Source organism: Oryctolagus cuniculus, chromosome 1, assembly GCF_964237555.1.
Source record: "Oryctolagus cuniculus chromosome 1, mOryCun1.1, whole genome shotgun sequence".
In the NCBI taxonomy this organism is placed as follows: Eukaryota; Metazoa; Chordata; class Mammalia; order Lagomorpha; family Leporidae; genus Oryctolagus; species Oryctolagus cuniculus.
The window spans coordinates 230,836,772-230,852,833 of record NC_091432.1 but is presented as its reverse complement, the minus strand read 5'-3'; the positions used below and the strand labels follow the sequence as shown (position 1 = coordinate 230,852,833).

At 51.6% G+C, this 16,062-nt stretch overlaps 1 protein-coding gene across 7 annotated transcripts in view; it reads right to left on the bottom strand.

Moving 5' to 3' along the window:
- Positions 1 to 16,062, bottom strand: part of GARNL3 (GTPase activating Rap/RanGAP domain like 3) — a 161,284-nt gene that overhangs the window by 108,355 nt on the left and 36,867 nt on the right. For 3 of the 7 annotated variants that reach the window (XM_051854945.2, XM_051854951.2, XM_051854963.2), the window contains one exon: positions 8,887 to 8,956. The exons of 3 other annotated variants lie outside the window; for them this stretch is intronic. In XM_051854945.2, the coding sequence (XP_051710905.2) occupies positions 8,887 to 8,956 (70 nt within the window). Of the gene's footprint in view, positions 1 to 8,886; positions 8,957 to 9,943; positions 10,170 to 16,062 lie in introns of those variants that run through there. One more of the 7 variants, XM_051854960.2, reaches the window with a different exon arrangement.

Here is a 16,062-nt window from a genome sequence, read left to right as displayed (position 1 = left end):
CTCCTGACAAGTCATCTTCTCTGGTCCCGAGAACAAAGTTTCTCATGGGTCCTCCGAAAGGAGATGCCGTGTGACGGACTGAGACAGACCCCCAGCGGCAGCCGGCACGGGACACACCACCAAGCCCATCTGGCCGTGTCACACTGTGCCCATCACAGCAGGGCACGGGCACGAGGCCAAGGCACGAGTCTTACCAGGGCCAGGAAACGCAGGCCAGGTGCATGCAGCTGTCTCATGGCCGGGCTTGGTTCAGGAGTTAAACTTAAAGCACGGACATCTCTTTGGATAACTTGAAAACTCGTCTTAAAACCAAGCGTTTGTTACGATTTGGACAAAAAATAGTTTGCAACTATATGTTTGGGTTAAAACCTAAAGCAGAGTTACCCTCTGCTACTGGCTGAAGGCAGTGTATTTGCTGGTTCAAATTTCCTTTGAAAATGCTCCCTAAGAATGTGGACTCACAGACAGACCCGGGCTTCCACGTCCCCTCTGCCATCTGTGAGGCCTCCCTGAGGTCATCAGTTACACAGGGATCTACTCAATACCCTGAAGGTCCTCCGAGCCTTCAGTGTGCGGCGTGATCGAAAGCACCTTCCTCATGTGCTCAGCGTCTGTAAGGTCTGGTGCACCGTTAGTGTCTCATCAACGTGAAAACTAATTGCACCAACAAAATAATCATGAAAGACGTCTGGTTCCACTCTAATGCACCCTAAATCACTGGAAGAGCAAGATCTCCAAGTTCTGCCCCCCAGAGAATGGCTGTGATAATTTCAGCCTGGAGAAGTTTCCAAGTCAGCATCACCAATCACCCTCCAAGGCGGCACAATCATTAAAAAAAAAAAAAAAAAAAAAAAAAAAATTCACCTGCAGTTGTAAACCTGGTTATCTTCAGTTGATGCCACAAAATGAATGGCGTGTGCAAGGCACCCAGGTGAACTGGCACGGGAGACTCAGGCACAGGGCCGGTGCAGTGTTGGGGGACCTTGCCCAGGCTGTAGGTGTTTCAGTTGTAGGTGTTGACGTGTTGATGTTTTCACATCCCCGAGGGAAACTTGATGGTCCCTTCACCAATTTCCCAATTTTCTAAGACCACATAGAATATAATTCCTCCCCTAAACTGTCCACGAAAACAAAAAGTTCTGAGTGGAGAACAACGCTGCCCTGCGTTAGGGATGCTGGGCAGGCAGCTAAGTCATTCGCTAACAGAGGACCATCTTCCTGCACACGGCATCATTCACACTCGTGCTGGAGCAAAAACACAAATTACCACACATCAGCCTTGGAGAGTCCTCGAACAGTCACAAACTCAAATGTTAAAATCTGCGAACTGTCCATAAGATGGCACCGCCAGATACCCTCCGAGGCCACCTGTAGTCTACACCCACGAAACCGCGCCATCCTCATGGGAAAGTGTGTATACATTCCTTTCCCGTAAAGTAAGAGAGCATCCATGCAGCTCATCCAAATGCAGTCTGAGTCAATAAGAGATGAGGAATGGACAGTAAACTCCCCTGTCTTATCCTGACTTGAAATGAGCTGCAGATGGCGGCTTCCCAGAGGCACGAGGAGGGGGTTGTGTGAGAACCCACAGCTGCCCTAGGCAGGGGAGAGGTCTCTCTCATGTATCATTTTACGCACATCACTTTCCTGTTCATGCAGTCCAGGGCCTAAGAAGTTCAATAAAAGCTACAGTCTTATGCTTCTCCTGACAGATTTCGATACAAAGTGATGAAGAATGGTTGATGGCGTAATAGCTGTGCTTTGCTTAGAATGCTGCCGCGGGAGACCGGATGTGCAATTCATCAGGAAGAAAAACGCACACGTTTTAGGTGGAACGCACGGCAAACTCGGGAGCCTGGCAAACTCGGGAGCCTGGCGATCTCCGGAGCTGCGGGTCAGCAGGCATGGCCTCTCCTTTCCCTCGTCTGCGTCGTGCTAGGCTGCTCTCCTAATTTCTGCTTGTGCATGGTACCAGGATGCTGTGGCCCCCATTTTTAGGGAGCTTATTATCTCTATCCCTATTCATGGGATGAAAGAGTGCCGGGGGTAGACACTTAGCCGAACAGTTAAGGTACCTGCGTTCCAATTCCTGGCTCTGGCTTCTGGAGGCAGTGGTGATGGCTCAAACATGTGGGCTCCTGTCACCCGCGCATGAGAGCTGGATTGAGCTCCTGGATCCCAGCCCCAGACTCCCCCATTGCCTCCCCCCGCCCCCACCGCAGGGAGTGAGCCAGTGGATGACGGCTCTGTCTCTGTCTCATTCTTTCTTTCTGTAACTCTCTCAATCTGTGTCTTCAAGTAAGTAGACAGTCATCTACTAACTCTCCGAGGCAATATTAGAGACACATCCTGAGGCCTCAGACAGCTCATGCCCTTCTTTGAACCTGATACTTGTGGGGCTGGCATAGCGGGTAAAGCTGCTGCCTGAGACACTGGCGTCCCACATGGGCAATGGTTTGAGTCCTTGGTTGTCCCACTTCTGATCCGGCTCCCTGCTATGGCCTGGGAAGGCAGCAGAGGATGGCCCGGGTGCTTGGACCCCTGCACCCATGTGGGATGACGCTCCTGGCTTCAGATCTGCCCGGCTCTGTTGGGGCTGCTGGGGCCATTTTGGGGGTGAACCAGCAAATGGAAGATATCTCTCTCTCTCTCTCTCTCTTTCTCTCTCTCTCTCCATTCCTCCACCCCCAACCCTGTATCTCTATAACTCTACCTTTCAAATAAATAAATTCAATAAATAAATTCAAATAAATAAATAAATATTTCAAAATAAATAAATATTTGGAAAAAGAAAGAAAAGAAAAGAAACTGATACTTGTCTACAACCCCTTCAGGGAGAATCTGTCCTGTCCACGAACTCCTAAGGGTAAGTGTAGGACACGTTTATACCACGTGACCAGGCCCTACCCTAAGCTCTACTCTTTGAACCAGAGACAGATACCTGAACCCAGAGAAACCAATCCATATTATTCTACTCGGAATTTGAAATTAAGGCCCAAGAACAAAGAGGCGGTGGTGGCAGTGGAGTTGTAACCCATGTAAATCTGGGGGATTCGGGCTTGGAAATCAATTGTGCAGTAACAAACATTTATGAGAATTTATGACGTGCCAGCTTCTAGAACACAACAATGGACAAGACAGACCATGAGATGAGAGGGTACTAAGTAAGTAAGCAGACAGAGGGAATGACACCTACTGTGAGAGGCACTGTTGGAAAATCAGCAGGTGCTGAGCTTAGGGAACAGCAGGTGCACTGGGTGGCCGAGGAGGCCTCTCTGAGTAGGCGGTGGTTAGGCTGAGACTGGCCTTGAGAAGCACTGGGCAAGCCTGGTTCAGTGAGGAGGACTAGTCCGTGCACAAGTCCTGGGGCAGGGATCGAGAAGTCGGACGCACGGTGAGTGGGTGGCACAAGAGGAGGAGAGGAGCAAGGCGGAGCAGGGAGCAGGACGGCTCTCTAAGGACGGATAAGTAGTCTGGCCTGGAAGTGCAGTGGGCAGCCAACAGGGGTTTTAACAAAGAAAAGACGTTGTGTTGCCAACATTTTAAAACGTCACTTTGTCATAAGGACAGACATATAGACCAACGAGGTAGAAGAGAAAGCTCAGAAATCAACCCTTTTGTTCACAGTCAACTGGGTTTTGACAAGATCACTCGGTGAGGAGAAGCCAGGTTTTCACCAGTGGTGCTGGGAAAGCTGGATGACCACATGCAGGAGGATGAGCTGGACTCTCATCCACCACCACGTGGCAGAATAATCCTACGGGGCCAAAGACAGATGTGGAAGCTAAAATGATAAAACCTCTTAGAAGCAAACACAGGGGGAAATCGCCAGGACATTGGATTTGGCAGTGAGTTCTTGGCTGTAACACCAAAGACATAGGCGACACAAGAAAAATTGATAAAATGGACTTCAAAAATAAAAATATTTGTGCATCAAATAATGTTATCAACAGAGCAAAAGACAACCTACAGAATGGAAAAAATATATTTCCAAGTCATATGTCTGATAAGGGATCAGTATCTAGAATATATAAAGAACTTCCACATCTCAATAATAAAAAAGCTAACAACTTGATTCAAAAGTGAGTCAAGGACTTGAATGGCTATTCCCTCAAAGAAGAACATGTAAGTGGTAAACAGGTACTTCAAAAGATGCTCAGGGGCTGGTGCTGTGGCGTAGTGGGTGAAGTCGCTGTCTGCGATTTGCTGATATCTCACACGGGTGCTGATTTGAGTCCCGGCTGCTCCACTTCCAGTCCAGCTCCCTGCTAATGCACCCTGCTAATGGCCCAAGAGTTTGGGCCCCTGCATCCACGTGGGAGACCCAAAAGAAGCTCCTGGCTCCTGGCTTTGGCCCGGCTCAGCCTTGGCCACTGAGGCCATCTGGGGAATGGACTAGTGGCTATAAGATCCTCTCTCTCTGTCTCTCCCTGTTTCTCTGTAACTGACTTTCAAAATAAATAAATAAATCTTTTAAAAAAGAGAGATGGTCAGCATCACTAATTATTAGGGGATATAAATCAAAACCACAACGAGACGCCATTCCATACCCATCAGAACGGCTATTACTGAGAAGACAGGTAAACCCGGTGTTGGCAAGAACGTGGAGAAGCTGGGATGCCTGAGCATTACTGGGGGAAATGTAAAGTGGCGCACTCAGTGCAGAGCCACGTCTGGCAGCTTCTCAAGAAGTTGAAAACCGAGTTAGCGCGCCACCCAGCAGTTCCACTCCTGGTTAATACACCTGGAATTGAGAGCAAGAACGGAGAAGCCTGTGTACACCACTGTTCAGAACCACATGAATCACAAGAGCTAAATGGTCAAAACCATCCAAGCGTGCACCCACGGTGGAGACAGGAAGACTGCATAAGGAAAATGGGATCCAGGCGTCCAACGGAGTCGTAGTCAGCGCTCAAGAGGACTGGGCTTCTGGGGCCTGCTCTAACACGGATGCGCCTTGGAAGCATTATGCTAAATGAACGAAACCGGACACAGAGGGCGGATGCCGCATGAGGTTTCTGGAGCAGGCCGATGCAGAGCCAGGAAGCAGGGTGGAAGTTACCGGGGCTGAGGAGAGCTCATGTTTAACGGGGAGAGTTTGTGTTTGGGGTCATGGAAAATTGTTCTGAAAGTAGACGGTGGTGCTGGCTGCGTGACACAGTGGACATATGCAATGCCCCTGAACTCTACACTTAACAGTGGTTAAAATGGTGAATTTTATGTTGTATTTGTTTCATTACCAAAAAGAAAACTGGAAACCACCACGCTGGCTACTGAGGGACATGGCCTGGAGCTGGGTGGCTGTGCTGTCGGGGAAGCTTGGCCTGTGAAGCCGAGAGCGGCTCCAACAGACGAGAGGCACAAAATCACGCAGACCAGAGAGAAACAGAGCAGAGGCTCCCGGTGGCCCAGCTGCTCCTGGCTTTCACCTCCCAGACTCATCCACTCCTGTCACTGAATTACTTCACACAGGCGCTGCTCCTTAAGGAAACAAGGCCCGTTCAGGCAGGGAGCACAGCTGACATCCGGCTCCCACGGGGCCCGGGACTTGGGGCTCCAGGCAACTGATCTCCAAAGCCAGGCCCCTGCTGCAGGAAAGCAGAGAACCGGTTTTGTTTCTTCCCTTCCTCTCGGGGCCTAGCACAGTGCCTGGCACCTGTACGCCTTCAATACATATTTGTTGAATGAAGACTAAGAACTCTTTCACGCATTGTCTGTCTGTAGGGACCTGGGCTTCCAGGTTCTTACCCCTCAGATCCACATCCGCTTTGAAACCCAGGGAACTAAGCCCCTGGGTCTGCCCATATTACTAGGTTGCGTGGTTGAGCTTCGTCCTTTACAAGGACTTAACTCGGTCAAGGTCAGGAGAAGTTCTCACGCATTTCGGTTTTGTACGTGTGTAATCCTGGCTACCCTTCTACAAAGCTGGTGTTGCAGGAAGCCCAATCTGTACTGGGTTCCCAACGATTTTCATCACACCGCTTCCTCTGAACACAGAACACCTAAGACAGTTGTTAATTCAATAATGTAGTTGGGCTCGTCATACCAGTGGGTTCCACATCTATGGATTCAACCAACCGCAGGAAGGAAATATTTGGGAAAAAATTGCATGGGTACTGAATGTGCACAAACTTTTTCCTTGGCATTGTTCCCTAAACAATACACGTGTATTGTTATAACATATATGTATTTAACATGCATATGTAATGTGATAAAACATAGTATTTACATTGTGTTCAGTATTATCCATCACCTAGAACTGAGTTAAAGTACATGGGAAGACAGGCACGGGTTGCAGGCAAATACTACACCATTTTAGATAAGGGATTTGGGCACCCAGGGATTTTAGTATACATGGGGTGGGGGTGGGGGATCCTGGACCCAACCCCCCTGTGGACGGGGGTTTGTTTGTCAGAAGTGAGAGAAAGCATCATCTTCCTGTAAGACACTGGGGTCGGATCTCCAACAGCTCCTGAGATAGCAAACACGGAGCTCATTTCTTTCCTCGACCACCAAGCCATCGTGTGCACGTCACTTAGAAGTAACCTAGCTTCACAAAGGGAGAAAACGTCACACAGACAACTGCTGGTCGCCATGCTGGGCTATCAGAGCTGATTAGAGAAGTGACTCTGTAGACTACCCAGGAAAGACACTGACAGACACAGTCACATGAAAGAAGAGGGATGCAAAATTAAATGCATCTTTCACCCTTGTGAAAACGAGGCTTGTGGCTACAAACACTGACGGGTACCAAATGCAGATGAAAACAGGTGCCGCGAGGTGAGACTGTACACGGAATTTTGAAAAGTGGTTACATTTTGCTTTGTAGTATTTTTAAAAGTCAACAATAAACATGAGCACGCACAGTCGGCTCAGGAGGAAAAACCTGAGTAAGGGGGTGCAGAACTTCCGGTGGCCGTGCTGTCCCGTCGGTGCGGGGTAACTGGCGGCCTGTCTGGGATTCCCCCAGGACCAGCGACATCAGCATCGACCTGGCAAGCTGTTAGACACTGCGGGTTGACCCCAGACCTATGGAGTTTGAAACTCTCGGGCCGGGGCCCTGCAGTCTGTGGTTTAAGAACCCTCCTGGGTGATTCTGTTGCCTGCTCCGGTGGGAGACCCACTGGTTTCGACGACCGTTCTGATCCACTGTGATTCCCACGCGTCTGCAAGGACTCCACCTCTCCTACCCCTGTTGCCTCCTCAGACACCATGCTCCCTGCACACGGGTGCGCCGTGTTGCTCGCTGCAAAGTTCTCACCTGATGGACAGGGTTCTACTTCTGTGACCAGATTTTACCTCCACTACACAGCCAGTTAACAGCTGATGTGCTAAATCTGCTCATTTAATATTTGTAACAATATAACATAGCTACTATTACTACCCCCATTTTATAGATGAGAAAACTGAGGCCAAATGAAGTCCAGGGTCGTACAACAGGTAAGTGAGGACACCTGGAGGGCTCTGGGGTGCAAGTCCCCCAGCACCGCTGTGGGAGAGAAGTGACGTGACTGGACTGGACTGCGGGGTGGCAGTGGGGCAGCGCTGTGATGGCAGCCCTGTCGGACCCTGTAACTGCTGTGTGGCCCGACCTCCTGGCCGCTGCCTTTGCAACGCGTCACTGCCAACATCTCGCCACTTGCCCACCTGCACCCTCACTTCCCTGAGACCCCGGGCTAGGCTGGGTGCTCCCTCCACCTGGCAGTGCTCTGTCTGTGTCTCCCACGGCCTTTGCCACTTCCCACTCGGAGTCATGGTTGTGCACCTGCTCCTAGGTGAGGCGGGGTCCCAGGCGGTAACTGACACACAGCTGGCGAGAGCTGGGTCTTTGATGTGACTAAATTCATCCTTCAGATGGGTTCTGTATCTCCCCTGCCCAGCTAGGAGATAGTAAGCTCCTTAAGAACAAGGGCCAAATCTTGTTCTTTTATGTCCTCAGGAAAGCTTAGCCCTGCGCCGGGTAGACAGTCGCGTCTGTAATATACGCTTGAATTCAAGCAGAATGCTACTGGCATGCAACTCTGCTGCAATTTTTCTACTACTTAAAATCTGCATGAAGGCAACTTACAGGAATGGGGGATGACTAGGTACCACACTAACGGATATACACAACTCGGTTTTTAAATTAATAGAAATCACAGCTTAACACTTTTAATAGTTAAATAACAAGCAATAGAATTTTATGAGTACATTTTCCTGAAAATTAGTTTAGATTTCCATGCAACTGGGGAAAAAAAAAATCACAGTTTTATCTTCTAAGCAACTGAGACTATGACAGGCTTGCTTTCCTTACTCCTCTTTTATAAAGAAAACATACTATTAAAAATAAAGACAGACCACGCTAGGCAAATGCGGATATTTTCATTCCAAATATCTGTCATCTATTACAGTCATTTCTGTAGACCAACCAACGTTCTTTCACCAGGAGAAGAAAAAAGATCTTGTAAATATTCTACCTCCTAACACTTAAGCACAAAGCAAAGGTACATGGAACCAGAACAGGCATCGAGTAGGTAACATTCAAACCTGGAAAACCAGATTTGTAAACTTCTAGGAACAAGATCATATAAAAACTAAGAGCTGCCTTTCTTAATACATAATTATTTTATTTAATTATGTACATTAACAGAAAAATACCAAGGCACAAAATATTTTTTAACAAAGTGGAAGGCACAGGATTAAAAGTACGTAATCATAAAAACAAATGGACAAAGACGACCAAGCGATCAAATCAACACAAGCCTTAATGGTTATTTATTCCGATCCGCTCCTTCTACTGTACCCACACGGTCTCACGGTAAACAGACAACAAAGGCCTGACGAGCTTGGCGATCGTCTCTAACTCAAAATCAATGCACTAGCACTGAACAGACAGCGTCCACTTACCAGCTCCACAGATCCATAATGCTTCCTACTGAAATCCCCACGTCTACAGCCTAGGTCTTCCGAGACAGAGCTGGAACAAAAATGCTTCATCAGTATCACACATAGCGATCGGGCCACAGAGCTTCCGCAAAAATCCACTACCATTTGCAAAAAGGGCTGCCAGGGAACAGGCTCCCAGTGCCCGGCTCCTCACTGCAGGGGAGCCTGCTCGCCACAGCCAGGAGGGCCCCAGCAGCCATTGCACAGCCTGGCTTTCATGGAGCCCTCAGCAAAGAGAAAAACGCCCGAGTCATCCCTGGAAGTAGAGGCGATGATTGAATTAAACATTCAGTCATTTGGAATCGATTGCAATGTCCGAGGCTATTGGTGTTTCATAATTTCATTTCTGCGTAACCAGGGGGCTTGGAAGCCCTGCAGGAAACTGGGGGCCAGGGACGGAGCTGCTGAACCAGATCTTACAACTGTCTTTCCTTCAAGCCAGCCTCTTTGCCCCAAATATGCAACACAAAAATAACCAGCATTATTTAAGGCTGTATTTTAAGCAGGAGAAAAAAAAACTTCAAAATCCCAGTAGGTCCCACTCTGCCCTGCCCCCCTGCCCCTTGTTAAGATGTTTATGTGGCTATATGAAAAAAAAAAAAAAAAGACCAGGACTAACAGAAAATCTCAATTCCTAACCCCAAGGATATTTAGCGTTTACACAGCAGCAGTCAATGCCTACCCCCCACCAACGCACACACCGAAGGCTTAAAGCAGGCGGGCAAACCACATGCACTGTTGAGGAGCGATTAGAACAAGGGCGAAATTGTTGCTGCATTTGCATCGTGAGTGCACAGTTAAACACTCAAAAGGCACGGCTCTTCCTGACTGATTAGCATATTTAGGACCCCAGGCAGTACTCAAGGAACCGGCAGAGATCCGTAAAACACAAATAGTCATATTAAGTTTGGTTCTAATATGTCATGCAAATAACGCTAACAAAACACAGAAAATTACAGGTTTAATGTATTCAAAATATTCGGGATCTAACATGCAAAGAGAGAGGTGCACCGAGTACCTTTTCATCCTTCCTTACAAGGTAGGCTACATTTTCTAAATCAGAGAGCGGCTGAGATGTTTAGCAGCCACAGGCCTGACTCTCTGCCAGGACACTGTCTGATAGGCTCCAAGGAAGACAGCACGAGAGAAATGAGATTAGAGAGTCTAATGCTATTCTGCCTCCACCATTTCACCGAGATGGCCGAATTAATCTTATCTGAGAAATTTAACCTTTTGTAGTCCTCACTGCCTTCACTGAAAATGCACAATGAATCAGCTGTGGCAGGGGGCCCGGCTACCTTCCTGCCTCCAGTGACCTCATTTTCTACTTAAAAAAAAAATCACCTAAAGAGAGTAAGAAACGTCCCTCCACGGCGTGTTCCAGCCTGGGTTAAATGCGTGCTCTGTGCCCACCTTCTGAGTGCCTGGAGAACACTGTCACTGCCCTACACGCACATCAGTTCCAGGGTCCTTCCCGGCAGCCCGGGGTTACCCAGAGAGAGGAGTGTCCACACCAGGGACAGAGGGCCGGCACACACGGAAGCCCAGCGGCTGCTGCCTGAATGCTGTGTGTGCCGGGATGGCAGCCCACCGCTGCAGACGCAGCCAAGCCCACCATGCAATCGGCCACGGCGGCGGCGGCGGCGGCTTCTAACATGACTGGCTGGGAGCATGAAAGGAGCAGGATGTGGGGCTCTGGGCGGTGCCTCGGCTGCCCTCAGCACCACCCAGGCGAGTAAGTCTAAGACACTGGGCCAGCTCCCTAACAAACAACAAAAGATGACACCCCTACACCCTGGAGCAATCACCTCCCTTGGAGGCCTCAGAGAAGGAAAGAGTGCCCTACGGAACCAGGGCGGCCACAGGCAACCGGCTGCTCTCTGCCGCCCTCCGCCTCCTCCTGAGTTCCTTTCAGGCGCCACACCGCAGGCAGTGCGGCTGCTCACGGTGCGAACCGCGCTGGACTGTATGGGCTTTGTCTCTCCAGACACTGGAGCACGAACAGCAGCCATGCTAAAAAGTCCTTCCAACCCCCGCTCCCGGCTCCCCCACGCAGGGAGCACAAAGCTTGGGAACAGAGGGGATCACCCAGAGCTCTGAGAGGACCTGAGTCCTCCTCCCAGTCCCCAGGTCTGGTCACGGCCTGGCGTAGAGAATGCTCGCTATGCTAATGAAGGTATTTGCGCTTCTCTGAATCTGATTAGCAAATGCCTGACAGCTCCCCTGTGAGCGCGGAGGCAGCCTGCCTGTCGTCATCCTCCCAGATGAGCAACTGGCCGTTAGTCCCCGTGCTCACGGCCCTGGTCCAGGAGGCGGACTCTCCAGGCCAGGCCCGCACCTGGTCTTCCTTCCTGGGCTTGCCCCTGGACTGCACTCCCAAGGCCCCTCACAGTACATGAAAGCACGGGACTGGGCTCTGGCCAGCCGATCCAGGCAGAATCAAGAGCACCACTTCCAGGCAGCCCTCGGGAAGGCACTCCCGGCTGGGCGGGAAGACGACTAGGATGTAAGGAGGGCAGGGCTTCAAAATGGGAGAAACTTGGCTCTCTGAAGGAACACGCAGAAGGCCACAGCTTTACCAGAACTTCTGTCTTGTATGGTCAAGAAATAAACGTTTAGTTGCATAATCCAGGTGGCTTGGGGTTTACCTGTCAGTGCCTCTGTGTTCCCCAAACTCATACAAGGCGGGATCTCGCAGTGGGGTGCCACCATGGCAACAATCTCAAGGCCACGGCACAGCCTTAGTGGACAGGCACCAACCAGGAAAGAAACTGACTTCAAAGGCTGGAGAGATGGGGTCTCTATGACGTGGCAGCCGAATGCATGGTAACACTGACACCGCCGTAACTCAGAAGGCGGATCGTGTGCCTCCTGAGCCGACGGCTCCAGGGGAGGTATCTAGAGAGAAGCGCAGTGAAGCGGCATGCTGGCTCCTGCTGGCCGACCTCGGCAAGGTTTCTCACAAGGCAGAGGTGAGCCTGGGAGAGCGCTGGATGGCTTTCAAGGAAAGAAAAACAGGGAAGAGCGAGATGCCAGAGACCAGTGGGCTTGCAAAATCCATGTTTCTGGACCCCAAGTCCTAAGAGTTCTAACCAGTGAGATCTGGGTGAAAGTGATGGGTGCCTCTTCCAGACCCAGCTCAGAACATACCTCGTGAATGATCAACCCTGGGTCTCCTTCCTTCCTCCCTCATCCACTGGCTGAATGGAGAGGACCCTGAACACCCAGGGGGACGACCCCACACGCAAAGGAGCCTTACTCTGAAATGCCACACAGGAGATTCCATAAGGAATGCCCTCAGTGAGGCTGTGCCAGGAATGAGAAGCAGTCTTCCTCGTTTTAGATCTATGAGGGCCAGCGCCGCAGCTCACTAGGCTAATCCTCCGCCTGTGGCGTTGGCACCCCAGGTTCTAGTCCCGGTTGGGGCACCGGATTCAGTCCCCGTTGCTCCTCTTCCAGTCCAGCTCTCTGCTGTGGCCCAGGAAGGCGGTGGAGGATGGCCCAAGTCCTTGGGCCCTGCACCCCATGGGAGACCAGGAGAGGCGCCTGGCTCCTGGCTTCGGATCAGCGCAGCGCACTGGCCATAGCAGCCATTTGGGGGGTGAACCAATGGAAGGAAGACCTTTCTCTCTGTCTCTCTGTCTCTCTCTCACTGTCTAACTCTGCCTGTCAAAAAAAAAAAAAAAAAAAGAAATAAAGAAAAAGAAAATATCACTATGAATCAGGGTTTATCTACTACAATAGGTCATTTCGTTTTAACCGATACAACTCTCCAGAGGTAACAGAAGAAGTATAGAATAATTTCCACAGAAGGAGGCTGTCAGGGGCTGGTGGGCCAGAGTGACTCTATCAGAGGTTAGCAGACTGGGCTGGGCTTGGTTTTTATCTGAGAGGGAGGCGGGGGGGGGGGGGGGAAGAGGGAGGGAGAGAGAGGGAGAGGGAGAGAGAGAGAGGGAGGCAGAAAGAGGGAGAGGGGGAGAGGGAGAGAGAGGGAGAGAGAGACATGTTCCCATGTGTGGGTTGACTTCCCAGATGCTGCAATGACAAACTGGGCTGGGCCAAAGGCAGCAGCTGGGAACGCAATCAGGTTTCCTACGTGGGCAGCAGGAACCCAATCACTTGAGCCATCAACGCTGCCTCCCAGGTCTGCGTTAGCAGGAACCAGAACCAAGAATCAAACTCAGGCATTCTGATAGGGGACCCGGGCGTCTCAACTGCTGGGTCAAATGCTTGCTTCTGCCCTTCCCCCCCCCCCCCCCCGGCCTGTTTTTCTTGAAAACAAAGTTTTACTGGAACACAGCCATGTCGACTGGTTTCAGACTATCTAAGGCTGTTTGTGTTACAACACAGAGCCGAGAAGTCCGTATGACTCCCAAAGCCCAATCTGTCTGCTCTCTGGCCCTGTCCAGAGGGGCCAAGCCCTGCACTACAGCCCAGGTGCCCCTGCTGCTGGCTTTGGGTCTACCCGGACCCTGTGACTAGCACGGCAGTGAAGACACTCCAGAGCGGGGTTTCCCAGACTACGCTCCCTTGGACTAGACCCCTCAGGAGCTTCGTGGAAGCACAGACGCCCACGCTATTCCTCATTTGGCACTTCCGTGATTCCAACAACGGTGCGGGGTGGGGGCCAGGGAAAGAGGGTTCTGAGCCGGAGGGGCACAGAAATGACGGCTTTTCCAGGTGACTCAGAACGGCCACGCTGCGCACCGTTCCAGGAGGAGGGGCAAGCCTGGTGCTCCCCCAGGGGGAGGGGGCAATGTAGGCCTTGAGTGGCAGCTTCAGCCATAGACGGGGGGCCATGGCCTCCTGGGCACTAGGTCTCTTATGTATAAAACGTGGTTGACAACACCCGTCGCCTAACGGGGTTATAAAGAACAAGCAAGCAGAAGCAGAGCGAGTTCTCAGCCCAGCCGGTCAGTGCGTGAGACCGGTCATGACTGGTCTTCCTAAACTGATGGATTCCCCTTCGCAGGTCTCCTGAGACCCGGGAAGGGGCGATCAGCATAAATGACTGCTCGCTTTCTGAGGAGTTTAAGATAAAACCGCTTCTCCCCCAGCCAGGCCGAGCTGCAGCCTGCCCAGGGCACGGCTGAGGGCAGCAGCTCAGCACCACGCCTCCTCCACGCTGAGTGCTCGCTTAGCAGGGTGACCTCACCGAGCACAGACGTGGGACCCACTGTTGTCACGGCAGGGGAGGGGACGTGAACCCTGGCGAGAGCACGGCGTCAGGACAAGGCAGGCGCAACCGAGACCCAGGGCGCTTCCAGCTCCCGCGTGCAGTGCGGTCCAGGCTCTGAATAGAAACCTTCTGTGTTGGCAAACTGATGTGTGAGGACGCTGGATCCGCTCGGCAAGCGTGAACAGAGCCGAGGAGCTCCGCGCTACACCTCTACATATGGCCTGGGATGGCAGCAAAGATCCCAGCTCCACACAGAGACGGGACAGGCGGCCTCGATCTCTGTCAGCCTCCTGGAAAGCGGAGGATCTCTTCCAGAGTCCAGCGCTGCTGCAACTGGATAGGGCAAAAGAGGTAGGCAGGCCACCTCGGGAGTGGGGGTGGGGAGGCACGCCTCCTTACGTGGGTCCCCACTCGCGTTTTGTGACCCACCCTCGGGGCTGGTCAGACCCCACCATCCACCCCTTAATGGCCTTGGCCTCCAGCCCTCTGGAAGGGTTAAAGCCAACGGCGAGAAAGGGGACTGTCCGCGGACAAGGAGGGTTTGTGTGAAGCAACCAGCAGTCGAATGTCAGGACTCCAGGGCAAGGCGTCAGCCCCCCGACAAGCTGGCAGTAAGAGACAGATGGGAGGGATCCCCCTTTTGAGGACAGAGAAGCTGAAAAACATGCCAGGTACAGATTTAGGCTTGGAGGGAGCCCAGGGCCTCCTAACAACAGGAAGTAGAACAGCTTATTGCAAAAGGGGACCAGCTGTCTGCTTCTGAAGTCAAGTGACATGGGAAGGCAGAGAGGCGATCACATGCTAACGCCTACCGGGAGAACGGGGGGGTGGGGGGGCTGTCCCCTGCTGAAGGCACAGGACCCCAGGAAGCAGCAAAGACACAGGACCACTTCTTAGGACAAGGGGCCCGGGAGTCCGAGCCCCTTGATGACTGCCCCTTGTTGGGAGCCGTTCTGGGGCTCCCTGTGCCCGCACCCTGGGTTTACCACCCCTTAGCAAGACCCACCTCTCACACAGTGGGCAGACAGTCCTAGATCGGGCCTTCAGCCGCATCACACGCTACCCCTGCGGCCTCGGACGCGCTACCCTTTTCTGAGCCCACGTCCCCATTGGTAACACGGGGTTGAAAATACGCCTTTCTCCACAGGGAGACAAAAAGCAATCGTAAGGTGCTCAGCGTGTTGTGGGGCACACGGCAGTCACTAACTCAGTGCCAGTGACCCTGTCAGGGACTTGGTCTACCTTGAACATCCAGCGCCCCCATGTGTCTTTCAGAGCACCCGGTGTAGGAATGTCCCTCAACAGATATTTGCTGAACAAACGCCTACCTCGGCTCTCCTTTGCCACACCGGGACAGAGCGGGCTCCGTCCTGTCACCTTCTCCTCTCCATCCAGCCCCCACTGGCACACATCCTCTGACACGCCTTCGGCATATCTGATGCTGTTTTCACCACTGTCTGGTCATATTTCTCATTCTAACCCTCTTTTCTCTAACATTCTGGAATGCATCGGTCCTATGGTATTCAGATGTCCTCTACGTTTCTGACACAGACATGTGCCCCTGGAGTAAGTCTGGTTCTCTGGGATTCACAATGTCTTAGGATGAGTCACCGCAAGGCTCCCTGCACTAGTGCTCTCTGCCGGGACCTTGAAAACCGTTATCTCCAAAATGAAAAATGGCAACCGGCAAAACGAGGGAGAGGAGGCGAAGGAACCAGGCCGCTCGCTCGCACCCTGCAGGTGAGGACGCACCACGCAAGCCAAGCCTTCGTGGAGAACAGTTTGGTAGTTCCTCAGAGAACGAAACACCTTTATCCCAGAGAAGTGAGAACGTGTTCACAAACACCTGTAAAAACGCCCACGGAAGCTTCATTCACAACAGGCAAGAACTGGAAACAATCCAGACGTTCTTCAAGGGACAAACTGTTAAACAAACTGACATACCCACACCACGGAAT